Consider the following 23,429-nt stretch of genomic DNA (forward strand, 5'->3'; position numbering starts at 1 on the left):
GAAGGCTGAGGCTCAGCTCTAAAGAGACAGGCTGCCAGAAGAAGTTGACCAATCTTGGAAACTGATGAGCAACTCTCTCAATTTCTTTCTCCGAGTGGGTCTTTCTGTGTATGGCAAGAGAGTGTGTGAGCATGCATGCATGTGTAATTGTTGGTGTGTGTGTGTTAGTGTGTGTGTGTGTGTGTGTGGGGGGGGGGGGGCATTGAAAGCTGGGTTTTATTCTACGGATGACTATAGGCTGCAGGCGTGGAGAATTTGTTCAAGAGGGGTTTAGACTATAGAATACATATGGTAAAATACAGGCAACATGCTGCATCACATAAGCTCTTGCCTTTAAGTCTCAACCCCACCTTTCCCCTGAGCTCTGGAAAGAAAGAAAAAAATGAACAGCAAAAACAGGAAAGGGCGATGAAAACTAAAACAGATGGCGAGGCAGAAAGGAAAAGTGACAGTGAGGTTGAGAAGTAGGGAGTGAGAGGACGAAAGAAAAACGGGAAATGGAACGACGAAAATTGAGATATCAAGAGAGAGAGACAGATGGGATAATAATAAATAAAGCATGTTGTTATTCAACACTTCCAAAAGCAAGGGGAGAAGAGGGGGGCGGAGGAAAAGGGGGAGCAACTCCTTACCCTTGTCTTACTCGTCAAAGTGATTTCCCTTTGTGTTGAGGGACTTCTTCGAGAGGAATGTGAAGGAGGAGAAAAAAGGGAGAGCAACAGAGAGAGCAGAGGGAGAGAAAGGTGGAAGGGCAATCAAGGTGACAAGGTGGGAGAGGCTGCACAGAGGTGTCAGGGGAAAGTCTGTTTGAAGTCCCGAAGTAATTTTCTAACAGCTACCGTGTGTACTTGTGTGCACTGCATGCACATTCTACAGTGTCCACACTTAAAGCCTCCAGTGCCCGAATACCTGTGTGTGTGTGTGTGTGTGTGTGTGTGTGTGTGTATGTGTGTCTGTGTGTGTGTGTGTGTCTGTGTGTGTGTGAATAAGAGAGAAAATCAGTGCTGGAAGAGAGTGCGCTGAAAGGCACTCGGTCCATGAAGCACTCAAGTATCAGTGAGGGACAAGGAGTGCATTGAGAAGCGTCTCCGTAGAAGCCATCAAGTCACTTTTATGTCACTAGATCGCTGTGACTTGCAGGCATTCCACCATTTTGGCTTGCAACGTTCTCCCCCTGTGCAGAATTGAACAGCCCGGATTTTCAAATGCTCCTGTTGTCCCAATAAAACTCTCCCCAGTAACATTTGAATGTACACTCAACCCCACCACACCCTAGCTGTGGTCAACATGGCTGTTTAACAAAAAAAAATAAAAAATACACTGAAAGTAATGCTGACTTTTAGGAAAACACATGAAGAAAGTAGAGTAGGAGCCTTGGGCCAGTAGAGGAAACCTAGTAAAGTGATAATAATATGTACAATTTGTTAATTGAATAATAAGAGTAAAAGCAGACTAAGATGGAAGATGAAATAAAGAATGGTCAGTAGCCATTTTGAAATAAGTACTTCAGTTCAAAAACCTGATAAAGGCGAGTGAGTCATTGAACTGAGGCCAGTATATCGCTAAAACAGATTAAGCGTAACTTTCATGGCCACAGCTTCGTTTCCCCTTCAACCCAGTGTATCCCAATGGGGAGATAATCTGGGAAATGCAGCGATATCAGGTCCTCTCTGGGTTGCCTGAGAAGCCTTGTGAGACCCTCTGGAGATATGAGGCTTTGATATCAAGACCAATTATGTGGTATGGGCGCACACACACACACACACACACACACACACGCACAAACATGCGCACAAACATGCACAAACACGCACACACGTGCACACACACTCCTTGGCCTTGGAGAGAGGTAGAGAGGAAAACAAAAAGAGAATGTGATACTGAGGAAACGCAGGCGGAACATGCTCTGATTTTATCAGCCAGTTGAGCCGGACTTGAAAGCCAGAGACGATACAGACATAGAGGGAATGAGAGAGTGGAAACCAGACAGGCTGAAACAGACTGAAGAAGAGGGATGGGTGAGAATATGGGAAAAATTCACACACATGCACACACAACCCTACTGTGCAAAAGCCCCAAATAAAGCTTCCAATACACATTAACAAGTGCTTTTAAAACACCCTTACTGTGCAAATGAGCATGTCTGACCCGGGTTTCCGTTCAGGTCGTCGACAGCCTTTTGCAACAAACACACACACACACAAACACACACATTCTTAAAATATACTGTATGTGATAAACAGTTGTTTCCAGTCTGAGTCACCTCCGCAGAGGATCCCTCAAGATTAAGTTTGGCCTCTGGCTCTGCTAATTGGAGCTTAAAGTCTGGTGTAGCCCCTGGGCAGCCTATGCGGTGTGTGGCACATGCTGTGTGTATCTGTGTGTGTGTGTGTGTGTGTGTGTGTGTGTGTGTGTGTGTGTGTGTGTGTGTGTGTGTGTGTGTGTGTGTGTGCATGCGCATGTGTATAAATTATGGATGGCAAGGCCTGTAGGAGAGTGGCCACACAAGCTGCAGCTGCTCGAGAGAGTGGAGAGACTGAGCCAAGCCAAAGCAATCGCAATCAGAGCACCAGCACATGACGGAGGCAGGTGGTATGATTTATATTATATATATATATAGCAGACATTTTGACATGTCACAGTAGCCAGGCACAGGTTTAAATAATAAAATGAAATAAGTGGTGGCAGAATTCAATAAGGTGTTACTCTGATAATGTACTTTTTTCCTACTATGACATGTGAAAACGCTGCTGTGAAACATCCTGTGATGTAAAATAATAGAATTATGATTCAGTCGATGAAGTCTATTAAGTCTCCTGTTTAATTAGCGAAATCCATGACGTAATGGTCTAACTGGCACCAGTGAACATTTTAAGTATTGTTGTACACATCTGCATAGTGTAAAAACATTTTTATGGATGAACTGCTAATATTTTGGAGCATTCTTACAGGCGTTTGTATTTAGAGTCACCGGCCTGGAGTAATGGTAAAAAAAGAGTATGATTTATGTATGTAAGGTGAGGGCATTTATTTATGACTCTTTCATTATGTGTTCTGCCTCTCCTTTCTTCTCCGTCTCTGTTTTCCAGAGATGGATTAGACTCAAATGGAGAAGACAGATGAAGTGCAGGTGTACCTGGAAAAAAAAGGGGCCTGTTGACTGTATCGCATACCTCACTGCTTACACATTACTGGACTGTAGGGCACGGTGAGCACAAGATTGTAGTCTATGAATCGAGTGTTTTTTTCTGTAATTCAGAGTCAGAGGGAAAGAACTTCATGGTCTCCCGTGTGAATGGTTCAAACATGCTGTTTGTTTAGGGTGCAAGCATGAGCTTCAGTTACTGTACCGCTATCAGGAGAGAAGGCGTTCACACATGGCCAGCTGTAGAGGAAGTGTTACCCGAGTAATTTCCATTGTCCGATAAGGTTCTGCGATTGTATGGCATTTCACAGCATATACAGGAACTGCGAAGCGGGGGCAGCAGAAACGCACGGGGTTGGGGTCACGGGTTACAGCGGTTTCCATAGATTTCCCATCACCGTTCTCCTTTTTCTCCATTACACACAACTCTGACAGGTCCGCAGACACTGATGTGTCATTTTATGTTGCTTGTTGTTTGCTGTCAACATTGGGACAGTGTGTTAACGTGAGCAACGCTGAACTTGAACACCGATGCTTCACCAGGATGAATACTAAATGAACAGTTGATCCAGGGTGTCTGGGACTGAGATATTTCTGTCTCCTCTTCTGTACACAATTCCAGGTGTTCCTGGTTTGGCTAAAGCTCTCTGTGTCACGAGTAAGGTTGTGCAGATACACAAATATCGATACTTCCGATGCCAAACATGTCTGTCATAGGTGTGGTTCTCATATCAAAACAGCTACTATACTATGAACATGATCTATTACCTGTCAGTTGGTAGAAACTACTTCTACTCCTGCCTGTAATAGTAATGAGTACTACGGCTCTAGAAATGCACCAAACGTACTTGCACTGACTGGCACACTGACGATGGCTGAGCACGAACACAGTCATGTGTGGAGCTTTTTCAGTTTTGAAAACTCAAAGTGACTGAAGACTTGAGACAAATATTTTCAAGTGAGCCTGATAATCATATTTTCCCAATGAAAAATGTGACTGTTGAATGTTTTGTTGAAAAGTTGAACAAAGGAGCCTGATTCAGATGCTGAAGTGTCATTTAGCGTGTAACTCGGCCTGGAGGACCTCTTCTTTATATCTTTTCGTAGAGAATCGCACCTATTCTGATGTTTATTTGTATAGTTTGACTATCTGTTTTTGTCGCCTCTGAGAATTATTTCGAATTAAAAGGTAAAAAGAGTAGTCTATGTCTTAGTGTCATTACATAGCTATGATTTGAAAAGCCCCCTCCTTTTTATTGAATACATTAAGCTCTTGTACAAAGCATCGGTATCGTATTGTTATCAGCAATACCACCCTTGGTTTTACTTGGCATTAGACTGGAGATAGTATCGCACATCACTAGCCACGAGTCTAGCTTTCACACTTTGCAGCAAAGCCTTCCATGGGACAAATTTAATTACCAAAGCAACACACACACACTGAATAATTTTGACTGTGGTTGTCCAATTCAGTTCAACAGTCATCTCAAAATGTAAGACTTGAGACTAACTTTCTGCACTACAGCTCTATTGACGCATTAGACGCATGGGTTTCACACGCTCACACACATCTGTACACAGTAAAACCATATGTATGCACACTGACCTGAGTGACATGATCTTGTACGCATCAGGCAGGTAGCATCGTGTGTTCTCCATTTGCGCAGGGTCAGAGTCGCAGATCTTGTCATCGGTGCGGCCGTAGTTGGCGCTCTCGATCATGATGACATCAGTGCCCGGGCAGCGCAGCTCGATGGGGTAGGACTCACACGACAGCTCCCTGCGCACCACTGCCATTGGGATAGGGGCACGGCCATTGGCTGGACACACAGGCACACAAACACATACATTGGTACAGAGATATTGCTTGTAGAAATACTTAAATACCTATTTGTAAGGATGTTTCTAAAATATGGAGGTCTGAATTGTGCAAGCATACCCTGTGTTCAACTAAAACTGTATGTGCACCCATGTCATAGACTGATTATCCACACTAAAGAAAAACAATAGCCTCACAAGATCTTTCATAAGTTCATGTCCACTGTTGCAAGTAAGCTGACTTGGTAATTACTGTTTTGCAGTTAGCCGTTTTAGACATCATTCTGGGTAGAGAGTAATTGCCCGGCAATTTCAACAGGCATTTAGAGCTGCAGAAATTATTCAAAGATGGCAATGCCTAATTATTCTCAGAAGCTGCAAATGCAATGCATACATTCACCCTTACTGAACTGAAATAGAAAACATGTCGTTAAACCCAATGAGATTGAAGCCAATGATGTATCCCAGATCTTTTTAGTGCTGTTGTGTTGCTTCCTGGCTGCTTTAATGAGTAAAACTGCATGAAGCCTTCTTGGATGATGAAACATCTCCAAGACCAAACAGCAATCAAGTTGCCATTGAGTTGCTAAGTCTAGACATCCTCAATAATGGGAAACCTGACATTCTTTGCAATAGGAAACAGCCAAAGCTTTTGCAGCACAATTCTCATCTGTGGTGCAGCGAAGCGTGGGACTTGATGGGGCAGTTACACAACACAGTCCCCGTCGAATTCCCAAAACAAAAGTTGCAATCCGCACACAACCAAGTATTTTTGATACCTAACCTGAGTAGGAATAAATAATAAATTCAAAAAATTGCAGAAACTATTCTAATTCAACATGATGAAATCGCATTTTTAGTAACGGTATACTATGAATAGGTTATCCAATTCAATCTGCCAATAAAATAATACTATTTCAGATGTTTTTTATGACCTTTTGTTTCTTAAACAGACTATGTTAAGAGATAATTCTGAAGTTAAATAAAATCCTTCAAATCTACCTAAATCAACATTAAGATATTGCATCTTCTCCTACTAACACGTATTGTCTGAGTAATCACAGCCTGTGTGATACCTGTGTGCCATCAAACTACATTGTCATCCCAAAAACAAAAAAAACAATGTGTGAATATGTTCAGCAAAAGTAAAAAACGAAATGTCACAAAAATGCTGCTCTTTCATTGCTCTTATTTTTAAACCATGTGTTTACTACCAGATACATGTTGTCTTGTGATAAGAGTTTGGTGCTGTGATATCAGTGGTTTGGGGGCTGGACGTTTCCAGGGACTTTGGTTGTTGTGGTGCAGAATGGATGTTGTTATTCTCTTTTCTTAAGAGCAGCAATCCCTGGGAGCATCGGCCATCATCCCTTGATACTGTAGATAGGTTATCATATGAGGTAGTCACACGTGTTGTTCAGTTCTGCCGATATCTCCTGGCTCTACTCTCACAGTAATATAGAATTTATATTACTTGATTTTACATAGCTTCATCTTATGTGTCACCAGCTGCCCAAGGACCAGATCTGAGTATTTTATCTATTTCTGGTGGAATATACATAATATGCATCGTCCCCACTGAATGATGAAAGATAACAAAGTATATTAAATCTGAGCGGAGTCCAGTTCAGTAAATGTGACTGCTTGTTGTTCCATGACACTTGCAGAATCCTGTCAAGTTCTTCTAATCAATTTCTGAAAGCTCCTGCAAACACACACACACACGAGCATGTATGCACACAACCAGGGAGCAAGACATCCACGCGTACTTCAGTCCTGAAAGGCGAGGTAAAGCACCACCTTCCTTGCTCTCCTTGTCACGACGGTGACCATAGCAACCCTGTCCTCCCGCCCTTGGCTCCCTCATTGGCTGGGGGAGCGTCATGGTTACACAAGTGCCGCAAAGAATCTGAATGAGCTCAATGACACTCTGCCCGGGCTCAACTTAATACTGCCCTTCACCACGTCACACACACACACACACACACACGCACAAACCCACACAAACATGCTCGGAGTGATGGAATGTGGCGGAAGAAATTCAGAGCCGGTGCAGTCAATGTCTGCGTGGTGCTGGTACTTGAGGGCAAGATATTGATAATGGCAGGGGCTAGCTTAGAGATAAGACTGATATATAAGTGACATTTACTGGAAATGTCCTCCCTAATGAATGAACACACACACACACACACACACACACACACACACACAAAAATAACACCTCAGGCTGTAATTAGACTTTAAGCACATATTCAGATAGAAACGAGTCTCAGTAGTGGCTGAGGATTTAAAGGACCTCATGCATTTGTGTGTGTGTTTGTGTTTGTGTTTGTGTGTGTGTGTGTGTGTGTGTGTGTGTGTCTGTGGAGTGCTCAGGGCAGTGGGTCATTGCTATGTTAATATGAGTGTAAGTTTATTAGTTTTTCAATGGCTGCATCACATCTGCCTTTGTGAGCATGAATGTAAATTTTGAAGAGATGGTTAATTGAAGCATACCGGGATCAATACACAGTATTGTACAGCAGCTGTCTAGACTGGCTTTAGATCAGATGTCTCAGAGTGTTGCCTTACAGGGTCCCTGCTGGGCATACAGAGAACATTATGACACAAACACACAACGGCACGCACGCACGCACGCACGCACGCACGCACGCACGCACGCACGCACGCACGCACGCACGCACGCACGCACGCACGCACGCACGCACGCACGCACGCACGCACGCACGCACGCACGCACGCACGCACGCACGCACGCACGCACGCACGCACGCACGCACGCACGCACGCACGCACGCACGCACGCACGCACGCACGCACGCACGCACGCACGCACGCACACACACACACACACACACACACACACACACACACACACACACACACACACACACACACACACACACACACAATTTAAATGAGCGGCCTATCTGTATTCCAATTAAAAGCCACTCTGCCTTCATAAGGGGCAGTAAACGCTCTGACTCTCACACACCGTCCCGTCTTGTTTGTCACCGATTAATTTATCTGTTTACATCAGCAACCTCCCCTATAAAACTGCACTCTGGTTAATCTGCCCGCAAAGGACTTACTCCGCACATATTTGTGCCATGTTGTTTACCAAACAAGCATGTACACTCATACAGACACATGATGCACACACATAATACTGTACATGCCAATATTTATCTCCCTGTCGTTGCACACATGCAATAAAGTGTGAGCTAGCCAGTGCATGTTAATGTGTCTGTCATTAGTTGTGTAAGTGGTGACAGAAACTTGGCAGCCATGGACAGTACAGACGGTCTAATTCAGACTCTCTCATTGCCTCGGGGGGCTGAAACAAAAGGATATCGATTTTTACATTTGGGCCAAGAACAAGAGAGTGGCGAAAGAGGTGGATAGATGGAAAGAAGGAGAAGGAGAGGGTGAGAGGGAAGAGGACAGAGATTTAAAAGGTGATCTCTCACTTGAGAGCCAAAGTGTTTGGCCAGTGCTGGTGTCTGATATGTGGGTCTTCTGAGAGCAAAAACAACACAATTTTAAAGTGCAAAAAGAGAATAAAGCTGGTATTATTCTATGTTTTTCCTTGTTGTCAGTAAATCTCATGAAAAGATCAAATATAACAATGAAGTGAGTCCACGAACGAGTACAGCCCAAACCTGATATACTGCAGCCTTTTACCTTCATTGTTATAACAACAGAATACGTCAAATATAAATCACTTCTCACAAAAATAGAGGCTTGTGGAGGTGTGGGAGCTGTGATTCAGTGTATGATAGAAAAACCATCTGCACAACCCAGCCTTTTTTTTTTTTATTGGTTTGGGAACCTCGTCCCTCGGGATGCTTAAAAAAGGGCACCGACCGAGAAGTCGCCTCAATAAATGAATCTCACTCAGATCGAAGTGTGCAGATGTTTTTTTTCATATTATTGTCCAATGAAGTATTACAATGGGCATTGTACTATATTTTCAAATGTATTATTCCATTCACGGCTGAAAATAGTCTCTTCTCTCCAGTTCGAGTAAAAATTGCAATGCCCAGCAATTTATAAGAAATTGCCTATTCAAATGAAATCATATATTTCTGATCTGTTCTTCTGGATTCATGCAGGAACAAATAGCATTGGAGATTTGTGCCACAGCCAGAGTCGGGAAGACAGAAGGTTTCCACAGGTAGACTTAAGATATTGTTGGCTCTTGTCTTTTCATGGTATTTGCTGACAAGGAAAATAAAGAACAACACAGCCTTATCCTTTAACAAGGCCAAACGTCGGCGTATTTGCCACACTTTTTTCCCCCTCTACAGTGACGTTCATGATACGACTGTGTATTGTGTTCACCAGCTCCAGCTTCAATCAACAAGTCCACTATGTCAGGTTAAACAGCAGTCATGCCAGAAATACACACTAAACCCTGGGGAGGAAAAAAAGAAAAGAAACGCATTCTTGTGGTTTTTGTTCAAAGATTCATGCTTCCTCTACTCTCCTTTATATGTATTCACGTAACCCTGAAATAATGACAAGACACGGCTTGGTGGAGGAGATCGAGTGCTTGCTGCTGTGTGTCCTCAAGCTAAACTGTCTTTGTTTCAACTAATCCTTGCTAAGTATAAACAGCATGATTTGCATACGTCGACTTATTCTTTAGACATTGATGCAAATACCTTTGACTGAAACTCATCTCTTGGTGCTGAAGCAAAGCCCCTTGGTGTCTGTGTGTCTGAGTGGCTGCCTCTGACTCCCTGTGTTTGCTGGTGTGTGTTTCTTAAGGAGGATCTCTAGTCCATGTGGGTGTACACTATTTCAGTACATCATCATACCTGTGTGCATGCATGGCAGCAGTCGAGTGAACAAGTACATGCATGTGTGCATGTGTGTAGTATGTGTCTGCACGTTTCTCCTCCCAACAGTGTGATTGACAGCAGCCATTAATAGGATTAAGTCCAAGTGGCTCCGAGCTCCCTCTTGGAGTCTTCAAAGCCCACCATCACAGGGGAGGGGAGGACGCATACAGAAAACATATGGGGCTGCTGTGTTTGTGTGTGTATGTGTGAGCAAGAGAGAGAGAGAGAGAGTAGGAGAGTGAGAGAAAGATATAAATGTGAGGACAAACACAGAGGATACACGAAAATGAACAAGAGTGAGTGAGTGTTTGCTTGGCTTTGAGTCTGTAATAGTTCTAGCAAATACTTGGTGTGTGTGTGTGTGTGGGTGGCTATGTTTATATAGTTACTATACTTCACTGAGTAGTTGAGGGAATATAAGGTAAATCTGAACACGAGGATCTACATGTATGTAGGTTAATAGTGTATTTGTAAGTGGACACATGCATGCAAGTGTGTGCAGATGTATCCAGAGACCAGGAAAACCGAGATACCTCTAGTTTTATGCAAACTACAGTATTTTCAGTAGTACTGCAACAAATATTCTTATTAGCAAAAACTACTACAATAAAACCTTTCATCTTAACATGCATTTTTTTTTACTTTCAATAACCCAGGAAAAATCCTGGGTTATTTTAATAACACATAACAGGAAACGGGTGATGTGGTCGTTTTTTTACCACATACCAAAATAGGTAAGCCAGTCATGTCATTGCTCCTACAGTTAGCAAACGAGTGATATTGTGACAACATTATTTTATCCTTTGTGGAAATCATTTCTTTTAAAGCAAATGTGGGTCATTTTTAACCCGACAGTTTTAAGAGTGTAACATAAGAAGCCCAGGAGTGACTAACATTCTGTTCTTTTTGAATGTCCCAGTAAGCGAAAGCAGTGACAGTGAGTGAGCATCCTCCATACCTTGACCATGAAGCAGCCAAATGGAATTCAGCCGTCATTCGTTTTATCATTCCCACCTGTGCTTTTCTTTTACAGTGACATTTTATTTTTTAAATCTGTGAAAAATAAGGGGACCTCTGTGCAGCTTCAATGTGAGGACAGGAGGGCTCGGGGGCTGGACACTCTTGACCAAACCTTAGGCTGGCTGCATTTCAAACCACAATGTGTTGAATTCAGCCTCACAAAAGGAAACCTCTGTGACACAGTCACAAAAAAAAAAAATTAAAAATCACCCAGTTGTATCTCTGTAACGTGAGTGATCCTCGTATCTTACCAATGGCAAGTGGAGCAAACAAAGTCGCGACGAAGAGCAGGCATCTGATCCACATGACGTCTGAGGTTGACCTGGAAGAAGATACGGAGGTACTTCCTGTTGAGCCCAGACGGTCTTGTGGTGAGCTGTTTCTCTCACAGCTCAGTGTTTCTGCCACCATACAGGCCTGCAAAGTGACACAGACAGGATTTGCTCACTTGGGTGACATATCAATACAAGTTAAAATGCATATCTCTTGGTACTGGACATACAGCATCTGTATAAGGTACAGTATGTCCTTACTCTCTCACAAGCTGCACCTCCCAAAATTATTCAGTCTTTGATACAAGTATCATCAGCAAGCATTAGACCTTGAACCATTCTACTATCATACCGCTATCGTACCGCTATCATACCAAGTGCTTACACAAGAGAACCAACAACATTCCCCAAAATCTGCACCTGTATTACTTATTTGATAAATATTTTTTCTCGCCAACCACCTTCAGATCCTGAGTGATAAACCGCTTTCAACAACATGGCGCTCTTCCTCCTGCTAAGTTTATGCAGCAAGGGAAAAGTTTTCCCTGGCTGTCAAGTTTGCTTATGGCACATTGTTGTTTTAACAAACGGCACTTTACTAAGGTCAATGCAGCTTCCTGTAGACATATGTCACAGAGGACCAGGCAGTAAGCAATAATCATCTTAAACGATACTGAGAGAAATTCAGAGAGCATAGCATGATTAAGAGGCATAAAGGAGCTTGTGGTTGTTATCAAGCCCCTATATTAACTCCAGCAAAACACAATATAAACCAACTTTCTAGAATATGAAGAATATGCAGAGGTAATCGTTTTGTGGATTTGGGGTGGTGGCGGTGATGAATAGGCCCCCTGAAAGAAAAGTACAGTGAGATAAAGCTGAAAGTCATTAAATTGATCCCTGGTAATTCCTTTGTACGCACTGCTACATGGTAATTTTACAATAGTTGAAGAACTACTTTCTAATTCCACATGTTTTCTTGACACAATGAAATTATCATTTATTAAAAAGTTTACCTCAAATAATCTTTTCATTGTGTGCAGAGCTCAAATGAGCTTGGATTTTGCCGTGACTGTTTCCAAGGGAAAGCCAAAGAGTGGCTGTGATTTTTGTAGCATTTATGGTTCCAATGCAATCGGAATAGAAGAGGAGGTGATATATGCAACTTTGTAACCCCTAACCCTAACCCTAAAGTCAACAGACCGTATGCCAAATAATCCATGAACAAAAAATGCAAGACTAAAAGCTAAACGTTGACGTTGAAGAAGAAAAAAAAAGGAGAAACAAAACATTACGGTGCTTAATGTTTGCATAATGATGTGGCTGTCTGTAACGGGATTCACTTCACTTGGTATTCCACATCAGCGTCAAAGTGTGAAATGTATTGATGCTCTAATCTAATTGTTCATTTCATGGTCTATCAGCGATAAACAATTAATAATCTGAGATTAGTTACAGTAATGAAAGTCTGGTAAGCAGCAATTCCTCCTTCACTTTTTTCTAAACTGATTAGGCTGACCAGTATTGTTCGCTCGCTCACTCCCTCGCACGCTTGCTCATCCAACAACTAATTCAATCACTTTCTTCCCACATTCGCTTCTTTAATTATGACAAACTAGAATGTTTACAAGTTTCCTGTGTGTGATTGCATATGTTTTTGTTTTTTTTAAGTCCGCAGGGGTGGGTCATTGCACCTCTCAGTTATTATGCAATCGCCCAAGTTCATGTCAAATAAACAGGATTTTTTTTTCCACAGGAGTAGCTCGGAGGTAACAGCAGCCTTATGTTGGGCCTAAATGTTCACTGTGCAAATAAACAGGCATGTAGAGTTCGTTGTGTGTGTCTGACGGAGAGAGACATGGGCTGCAGAAATGTGCGACAGCAGATGGAGTGAAGCAGACAGCCAGAGCCATGGGAAATATATCATGTGTAACAGAGACTATTGATCAGTGTGACCATACCATTTTGGCCCAGCAGAGACTAAGACAATAGCCAGCGAGCTCCGTCCTGTCCTGCTGCGAGGGCAAATAGCTGTTTTGGCAGAGTCTCTCCCTTAGATATTAACAATACTACCGTCATTTTTCTTGTCGGCTACAAAAACTGTCAGATTGACACAAACCACCAGAGACATACTACGTATGCATAATGCATCTTCTGAACAGAAAGGCCTCATGCCGCAGACAGGACCGATATTACCCAGAGGCACATACCAGACATAACAGACCCACACCAGAAACAAACAGCAGGATGATTAATTTGGGATGTCGAAATAAATCAATGAAATTGAGAAATTACTTTGAAATTACTATGATGAAAACACAGGTATAGATTGATATTACCTACCTCTGATTGTGGAGGAAATTCTTTTTTGCATTCCAGCATTAAATGGTCAACATTGTATCCAGTCAATTAACTTTCTCCTGACTTTAATCTTTCTTTTCTGAATATTGGGAAAGACTTTTGTGGAAGTAACACATTATTTAACTGCTATTTCTTGTCCATTCATCCATTTTCTATACCGCTTATCCTCTGAGGGTCGGGGAGGGGTCTGGAGCTATTCCCACATCCCACATCTTTTCATGAGTTTCAAATAGAAATATTCTTAGTATTATTATACATATTTTGGAGGTGCTGTAAAGTTTTTCGAATCATCCATTTTCATGAAACCTGTATTTAATCAGGCTCGTCTCTTGATTCCAACTTGTATCATTCCATCGAATGCTGCGGCAAATGGTGGCAACATTTTGAATCGACGGAATAGGATTGTCAAGTTGCTAAAATATCAGGTGGTGCGACTGATTCCACCGGAGAGTGATTTCCAATCCGCTAACAATCCCTGACAAATCCCTAATAGCACCAAAGTGATAGAATCACAATGGACTCCCATGCTTTATTCTTGCCCCTGCTTAAACAACTCAACAAGCGGCCCCGTTTTGATTGATTGGTCCCTAACTCGGTTGAGCATGAGCAATCTGACCAGCTGTCCTCAGCGAGACACAGGAGGCATACACTGACATATGGCCGGACGCCACCAGCCACAGCATTCCACTGTTCCATAATTCAAAAGCTATTCCACCACACCGTATGCTCCACCCCCACCTCATCCATCAGTTAATTAACCCTCTCATTTCCACTACGCTCACGGTGCCTTCACAGACACCAGTTGTGTGCCAGCCTTGAGCAGTCCAGGATGAATCCGAACTCCAATCACTCAGATTGCGTTCATAATTCAGCAGGGCTGCATTCTCCCATATGTTCCGCCGACACGAGTCCACTGCGCTCAGACAATGATCGCCCAGAGCCTTTCCATGTTTCTATAAAATGTTTAGTCTCATTATCTTAATGTGTTGATTGGTTAATATATTATAAATAAACAGGCAGTGATGGTGCTAATTATCAGAACATATGTGATGTGTTTACACCCCATATTCATCAGTTGATCGCACACATAAGGTTTGGCAAACATCATATGCCCCATCTGAATCCACTCAATGTTAAAATGATGAACTAATCAAGTCATATATTTTAAATGAACTCAGTATTTCCTACCCTGAGATAGTTATCTCTCAGCAGAGATCCTGCCACACAGATGAGCAGCATCTGCATAAAACGGAGCAAAACATCAACTAATAAGCAGGATCAGACCAAAACAAATAGCCGTCCCTGGATCCAAGTCTTTTGATTTACCTGCTGTTTCTCTCCATCTCTGCCCCAGTTATATCTGCTCATGAGACGTCCAGTAATTATTCCAGAATGTTTTTTGGTTTTTTCAGGCTATTCTGACACCAAAGTTTACAGTGAAAATGTGCCGAAAGGAGTTACAATTTAAATTAGATTAGAGTGATCTCAACAGAGTAAACTGCTTCTCAACAGGAACTATTTACTCTAGCACTAAGACAATCTGCCCCTCGATACTGCTGCGTGCATAAGTGACTTGGTTTCAGTGTCCTTTATTTCCTACAGGGTCCGATTTAACAGAGATGTTACCGGGGCCACTACGCTCACACACTATACTGCAAGCAACCACGAACTAATTGATGTTGGGCTGATTCTGTGCACTGAGGCAGTCTGACCCTATGACTGAGTGTGTGTGTGTGTGTGTGTGTGTGTGTGTGTGTTTACAGTCCCTTAACGAGAGTCCTGTCTGTCACAGCAGTCCTCATTCGGGGATTCTGTCTTTCACTAATGAGTGCTGACCGGACTGGGCTACCTTTTCAGCGTATGGCACGCACGCACGCACGCACACTCACATGCTCACATACTCACTAGGAGACCAGATGCCCTATTCTCTCAGCCTACAGGCAGCGAGTCTCAAATGCATCCATGCTGGGCGCGTGTGTGTGTGTGTGTGTGTGTGTGTGTGTGTGTGTGTGTGTGTGTGTGTGTGTTACCCGCATTAGTCAAAGCTGTCATCATATTAGATTGCAGTGTAGCTAAAGGAATAAAAAAAAAAACAGAAAAAGAACATTTTAGTATTTTGTGGTCCATATACATGTTCTCCCTCATTAAAGTGGATGTAAACCAAGTGTGATAGTGCAGCTTTGACATTTTGAAAGGAGAAATAATCATCATTTACAAAACCTCTCAAATTAAAGAAATTATTTGTTAAAATACTTGTTAAAAGAGTATATTCAGAAGAGGGACTTGACGTTTCAGTCCAAAAAATTATAATACGCTGATGCATATACTGCACATTGAACAAATGATCTACTGTAAGCTGCACATATACTGTGCTTTTACCAATTTGTTGTGCAGAAGAAGGTTTGGCGGCTTAAGCATTCTTTTTTTCCCCCCTAGAAATTTTTCTTCATTTAGTTTTTCTTCACCTTTTCTTTCCTTCCTTCTCTTTAGTCTCTTCAGTTGTTCATTCTTTGCTCTGCTGGAGAGAAGTCTGAGCGGAAAAAAGCTCAGGGGGCCATGCACCATGTTCAGTAAAATGGCATGTGTCTGCCAAGCTACGGTAAATTACCTCCAGTTGGCTTGCTAGGGTAGGTTTAACCACCATGGACCATTTGTGTGTGTGTGTGTGTGTGTGTGTGTGTGTGTGTGTGCGTGTGTGTGTGCGTGCGTGCGTGCGTGCGTGCGTGCGTGCGTGCGTGCGTGCGTGCGTGCGTGCGTGCGTGCGTGCGTGATAGCAGAGTTTGCAATGCGGTTGTGTGGGTGACAGAATGAGTGGGTATGGGAAGTGTGGCAAATTATCATCAACACAGGTAGATAGGCTAGGAGAATTTTGATTAGAGTGACCACACACACACACACACACAAAGCTAATTTGGCAGTGTGGAGCTGCAGAGCGATGACTAATCAGGATAGGACCTTGTGGGAGTCTGGCCTGTGGCCTGTAATGAGAGACATGGAGACATAAGACACAAGCACATACATGCACATGCAAACAAGCACTACATCAATTCACAACAGGTATGCACAGTACAAACAAAGACACGCGCATGCAAACCACCGTTGCTGAGTAGAAAGCCCACCATCCTAATTTCCCCGTGCTGATGAAGCCTACGACGCTGATAGGCAGTGAGCTGATAGGCAGTGAGTGGGCCCATGGTGTGACCAGAGGCTCAGGGAAAAACATACTGTCAGCTCACAGCTCACTGTGGATGTCTTGACATGTCAGCTACAACATGTAACTGTACTGTTGCATGCGCAGGGTGTTTTGGGGTGGGTTTACATACAAGCCCGCTCAGACCACATTAAAATCACAATTAATAATGAGTCAATGTCACATGTTTATCCCGGCCAAACCTTAACGCAACAAGACAAACAGTCACGTCAGCTTGTGTCTCTCGTTTTGAATCTATACATTTGGCTGGTGTAGCCAGATGTGGTAGTGCTGCTCCCACCGGCTGTTTTCCAACATGTACAGTAGGCGAGTGCACACACACAAACGTGTGTGTGGGAATAGGTGGGTGAGGGGCTGCTCCACCGCTGGAATGTGCGCAATTGTCATTATGCCCCGAAGACCAGTGGCCTGGCAGGCAATTTATTTCATACAGGGCTGGTTGTAAATCCTTTGTGTGGCTTCACAGCAAATAACTGCAGAGTGCTAGAGTGTAGCCTTAAAGGTATAGGTCACCCCCACATGTGACATGTGTTGGTCATTGGGGTTTCAATTTGAAGTCAACTGAAAAAATAAATGGCATCAGTTCAGCACTGTGTCCTCATACTGTATGAACTATAAAGGTGCTTTTTTTTTGTAATCACAGCAATTATTATTCACATATGCTGAACATATGATTTACTTTAAAACGTCTTTATTCGGTTTTAAACATGTTTTTTGGACATGACTGCATTCCCTCTCCTTTTGCATTGAGCATGTGAAAAACCCATTTTCTCACTCAAATTAGTTCAAAGCTCTGGGCTCAGAACCTCATCCTCTTCCTGCATGTTAGACATTCTATGCCCGTAAGAAAATCATGTCTGGGGAGGCACCGGCTTTGACCGAACCACTGCAGTTTCCGCATGGCTGCCTCTGGCTGCTCTGAGGACGCTCCCAGAAATCCAATGCACCGAAACCACCCTGAAAAATCCACTGACGATGACCTCGTCTGTAAGGCACTGCTGTTGTGATTCCTCTTTGCCCGAACTAGACACCGGGCTCAGTTCTGCTCTGAACTTTCTAATGCTCCAGTCTAATCAACCCTATGCGCCCTCCCTCCCTCACGAGACCAGGCGGGCTGAGGCGGAGATGTGCGAGAAAGAATGCCGCAAGAAGGAGAAGTAAGAAGTAGAGTAGAGGGGAGGAAGGAGATAAGGGGAGAGATACATGGATGAGGTCAGGAAGGGAATGGGGCTGAGGAAGATAGAGATGGAAAGATGGGATAAAGGAGGAGTGACAGAGGGATGAGGGCACAGAGGATGGCGGGAGGCGGCGAGAGAGAGGGAGTGCCAAAAGCAATCAGGGTGAGTTGAGGAGAATCTTAAAGCAAGTTAATAACCTTAAGGCATTTATCTCTTTCATCCCCGTCCATCTGTACCACATAATATTTAGACAAAGATTCATAAAACAAAATGTACAGACCCATAAAACAGGGATAAAAAAAAAAAAAAAATCAACTGTTGCATGTGATGGGACAAATATGTATGAAATGAAAATGGCACAAATTTAATACACATTGCCCTACAAAGCCTAAACAACTTGCTACCATATAAAAATTATAGCCTGGTGTATATTTTTTTAAAACACAACGTGCAGGATGACAGGAAAAACACACACTTCATTGAAGTCACAGCTAACCTTAACTAAAGATGATTGAAAATACTTTTACTGACCTATGTGATTCCTGTGATAGAAAAAAAATATTGAAGGTTCAACATTTTGGTAACTGGGTTAATTATAAAGAATAAATATTGTAGATATTGCAGTAGCTAAACAGTATCTAGCCTAATTTGATCTGACATCTATATTAACCTAAAGCTAATTTACAGACTTTTCTGTTTCGGTCGCTAAAAATCAAGTTGCACGCTCCAACTTGGGTTTATTGTACCAGAGCCATTATGCAGTAAACTCCCATCATAATGGTAAAATAACTTTTTAAGATAGCTAAGATATTCTTTTGATTGTCCAATCATTAAGAAGAGTTTGTAACATTATAATTATCGTTAGCATTAACCTGATACTTTGCAGACTGTGGCTTGACCTGACCGGTTTCCTGTTTTAACCTTTTAGTTACTGGGCAAGTTATACCGCATACATATGGCAGATATAGCAATAGATAACCATAATTAAAAAAAAAGAAAAATCCCTTTTTTTCTTAATGATTTTATTTATTTTTCAGTTGTTGTAGATCTTGAACTTTAAACCCCTTCATTTCACTGTTCTTGTAGTTACTGTTGTCGAACTTTGTAAAGCGGTGTAGCGTACAGGAAATATTCCTTGTATCTAATTTCTCACCACTCTTCATGCCTGGCCTATATGCGTATTCTAAGACTATGTTGATTCAGGCAGCTATTGGCTAGAAACAAAGCAAACAACAGTGGCATGTGCAAACACACAAACAATTTGTTTGTTACACGCATGTGTTGTCTTTTAATAGCCACTGCATGTCAGTGCAGCCAGGAAGCCCATAAGGGGAAGTTAACGGTTTACAAAACTGCCTCTGATATAATCAATTATGTCAACGAGGGATGCAGTGATGATGATTCCACTGCCACTGCTGTGGTTTTACCCCCTTTGATTCGTCTGCCTTCTCCTTCAGACCACCCTTTTCTGTCCCCCATCGCCAGCTCCCTCTCTTCCTCTCTGTCGCCGCGCTCTAAACCCAGTACTGTCACAATGGATCCGTCAAAGCCATTGCCTCAAAGCAAGAGGCGGAGAGAGGCTGATTTTGCGTGTGCGTGTGATTGTGTTTGTGAGAGAAGAGGACAGGGAGGAGAGGAGGGAGTTGTGCCGTACAGTACAGAGAACGGCCACCTCAGCAGTGAGTGATGCTGCATTAAAGAGGAGGCAGACAAACGGGCGGGATGTGGCGCTCGTGGCGCAGATTTAAAACACTCATGAAAGGGCCGGGCTCAGTGAGCACTTAAAAATATACAACTGTCCTCGTTTTTGAACTTTTCCATGCATTTATCAATTATTTTTTTCCAGTTCTGTTCACATCCTCTAATTATTGTTTCATCCTCTTTTGTTATCCAACCTCCTCTTGTTTACTCCTCTGCTTTTAACTGCTCTTTCCTCTTGCTGCCTTTTTCTTTGTCTCTGCTTTTCTTTTACGGTGCTTCCTCTGGACCCTCTATCGTGCACCCTGTCAATCCACCTCCTTCTGCAAAGAAGATTCAAAATGTTTGTCATAAGGTCCTCTGAACCCATTGTTCTCCATTTCAAAATAATCTCACATAAAAGACTTCTGGCGGTTCTCAGGACCTGGATAATGAGATTCCCACTCTAAGGCAGTATGTTTTTGTTTTCCTGTCTGAATGCTAGATAGCTCCCAGGACAGTGCAAGAAATACACACACATGCAAAGCAAAAAAGGATTTGCTCAAGAACAGAAAATTAAAGTTCAATAACTCTGGAAGAATGTAGATTCACTGATTCAGTAAAGGTGATTTCTGCATATGATTTTCTGCTTTTTTTATAGAGCAGATATGAACTGGATATATCAGAGTCTTGAAACATTTATTCAAAAAGGCCTTTCTGGGGCGCTTACTGGGCCCTGTTCACAATTTAATAATGCATAAGTACCAACACTGGTATATAAATATAAAAGGAGGCACTTAACACGGGATTGGACTGCTGAGAAAATGGCATTGGAAATACAGAGAGATCTAACTGAGAGGAGAGTACATTCATTTGCAGACTGTCACCTTGGCTCCTGCAAAAGGAAATGTGCTTGTGGACACAAAAGAAATATTTCCTTTGCTGATATAGTAGAATAACATTCAAAAAAACTACAGTCTTTTTGAGTCACTTTGACGGCTGTGCTGCTCAGAGCAACGGTGCGTGTAAAATGTCTCATGACAGATGTCCAGAGTGATATGGGAGTATTTGTCAGCAAACACTTTCATTGGATGTTATATTTTCACTCCTTTCCAGAAACAAAATCGAAAATCTAAGCTGAAGAAGAGATCTTCTTCAAAGTTCACTGGGATTGAAGAGGCACAGCGGTGGTTACTCAGTACAAGAAATGTACCTGAAACGATACCACAAAAAAAAAACCAAGACTTATTACTGTTCCCTGCTGTGGCTTTGCTTTGGTTCGCCGGGTAAAATGGTTTTGCATCTCATTGGATTTAAGTTCAAACCCTCATCGGTCTCTTGGAGAAAGCAATAAATATCATTCCTTTTTCTTTCTTTTTTTAAATAAAACATATGTCAAAGACCTACTTTATTGTAATTCAACCCTTATATGCATTGCATCCGATATCTTTGTAATCATATGCAATGGTGTTTGAAATGCAAGCCTGTAAGGACCGCTGTTATGTGATTGCAAGGCATTGCGGTGGTTATCTGCACCAGCACAAGGCCACAACTGTTGCATTTTTGATAAGCTGTATCCATCACTTTTCTGAAATAGCATAAAATTGATGACAATGAGCTCCAGCTGGATGTATGGGTTGGGATTCTGAGGCAATCAATGGAGACAGCAAAGGTAAACACAGTGCTAAATGTCAGCTAGTGATTGCGCCGCCACAATATCACCTCGGGGCGGGAGACCCAAATAACCAAAATCAATAATCTAATCATTTCATATTCAAATCATGCCGGATAGAGGTCCGGATCTTATTGCAGTTTCATATCCCTGGTGTGCTGATGTATTCCAATCAACAAACCAGTGCCGCAAGATGCATTGAAAATACAGTAATTCAAAGGAGCAGTGGGTGGACCGCAACCATTACAGTGCAGCCATCTCTGTAATAGATTTCTGAATGTTTATCGTTTTCTGCATGTGATGTTGAGATATGAGATGTATCAGCCCATGTCATATATATACACATGTATGTCCTGTATATGTATGTGTTATTGCTGCTTTGTGTATTGCCATTGTAAAAATATCTCTTGTTGCACACATATATTTATTTTACATTACTTTGGCATATTGCTTCAAATAAGCTTTTAAAATAAAATTATTATGTTTCACATTAATAGTACAGATATGGTGAGAAGATAGTTTTTGATGAAGTTGCGAATTCCAAATAAAAGAAAACTAGGCCGTGAAAAGGAGTTACAGCTCGTTTCATCAATGCTTAATTGTGCCAGTGAGAAATATTTCATCAAAAACGTGTCTCATCCTGCTCAGATCTCATATTCCTGTTGTAGCTAGAGGTCTTGAACAGTGATTCCCTTTCAAAATTGTAGTAGATCTGGATAGATTCAAGATCTGAAAACACCAGTTGAACTTGAGGGTTACACATGGATGCCTGTGAGGTCTACATCTTTCCTTATAACATCTGAAAATACATACTGACAGCAAACTCTGTGAATAGAAAAGAAGAAACACATTTATTTGTCAGTTTCTTCACAAAAAAAGTGAAAACAAAACCTTCCAAAAAGTTGGCACAGCAACACACATGCTTTCACAATATAGTATTTACTTTCACAATTAGATTTTTTATATTTTTTCCTAAACTACAAATAAATTGAATGTAAGTTTTGCGATTTGTACTGATTTGAACCTTTTCATTCTCCTGAATGCATCGTACAAACTGACTTTAAAAAGCCAGTAAGAAAGGAGTTAGCACAAGCCTGTAGTACTTCACTAACTAGTGTTTTTGTTGGAATCTGTGTTCAAGCACCCAAATAGAACAACAAATCTCTACAGTATGCGACAGGGACAACTGAACTGGTAAACAGACACATGGAGGGAAAACATCTGTTGGTGCATCTGCTAATCATCACACCGAGCCCATTGGAAATCTACACTCACAATACAGTCAGCTGTACACAATTAGCACCGGCTCATAAGCAGAACACCACAAACAGGAGAAGACACAGTAGGGAGGATGGTAGCTGCCATGACTTGTTTTGTTTCATACAGCCTTCACACAAATAAGAGAACGTATCCTTCGAGGAATACAGTGGCCCTAAATAGCTGCTTTCCTCCGAGTTGTTGACAAGGAGCATCTCTATGGGCTATTCCCTGTTGTACAGTGTGTGAAATATATGTGTGTGTGTGTGTGTGTGTGTGTGTGTGTAAGAATATTTGTGTTAATAGGAGGTGTATGTGTGAGTCTATACTCATGCATGTGAGTGCAGGTGTGGTAATGCGTGTGCGTGTGTGTGTGTGTGTGTGTGTGTGTGTGTTTGTTAGCTCCCCTGGTGCACTGTCTTGATCTTAGGAGGAAAAAAACAACCCATTAGGGACAGATAGGTATATTGAATGTAGTCAACAGGGTGCGGACATGGTCAAATATCATACATCAACAATCTACAGCAAAAGCTACTGTAAGAGCAACAGAATTCACCCCGACTGTCGCTGATGCGGTAAACCAAATTTGCAAGGAAAAAATTAGCAACTCAAAGCTGGAGTGATGCCACGCATTCGCAAAAACTATCAAGTTATACGCCTTATCTCGCGGTGGTTCATTGACTAAGAAAGAACACATTCATGTTTGCGTGAATGGCTGGGGGGGGGGGGGGGGGGGGGGGGGGTAGCTGAGGGGAAGGGGAGCAGGACCGCATTCCCATACTAACACAGTCACACCTGGGAGCTGCAGAGGCTCAGCCCCACAGTCTCGCACTATTGGGCACCGAGCTGCTACACTGGAACATTTAAAGGTCAAGTGCCCAGAGGTCACAGCCCTTATGGCAGTTGTTGAGGGATTTAAACTGCCAGGATTCTCACAGCCACTGTACTACTCAGATTTAAAACCGTGACCT

The 23,429-nt window shown here is 42.3% G+C and overlaps 1 protein-coding gene across 14 annotated transcripts in view; it reads right to left on the reverse strand.

Moving 5' to 3' along the window:
- Positions 1-23,429, reverse strand: part of adgrl3.1 (adhesion G protein-coupled receptor L3.1) — a 114,452-nt gene that overhangs the window by 69,625 nt on the left and 21,398 nt on the right. For all 14 annotated transcript variants that reach the window (XM_047333919.1, XM_047333920.1, XM_047333921.1 and 11 more), the window contains 2 exons: positions 11,082-11,247; positions 4,752-4,965 (listed from right to left, as the gene is read on the reverse strand). In XM_047333919.1, coding sequence (XP_047189875.1) covers positions 4,752-4,965; positions 11,082-11,241 — 374 coding nt within the window. In that variant the 5' untranslated portion in view covers positions 11,242-11,247. The remainder of the gene's footprint in view (positions 1-4,751; positions 4,966-11,081; positions 11,248-23,429) is intronic.

This window comes from Scophthalmus maximus, chromosome 8 (genome assembly GCF_022379125.1).
Source record: "Scophthalmus maximus strain ysfricsl-2021 chromosome 8, ASM2237912v1, whole genome shotgun sequence".
NCBI lineage: Eukaryota > Metazoa > Chordata > Actinopteri > Pleuronectiformes > Scophthalmidae > Scophthalmus > Scophthalmus maximus.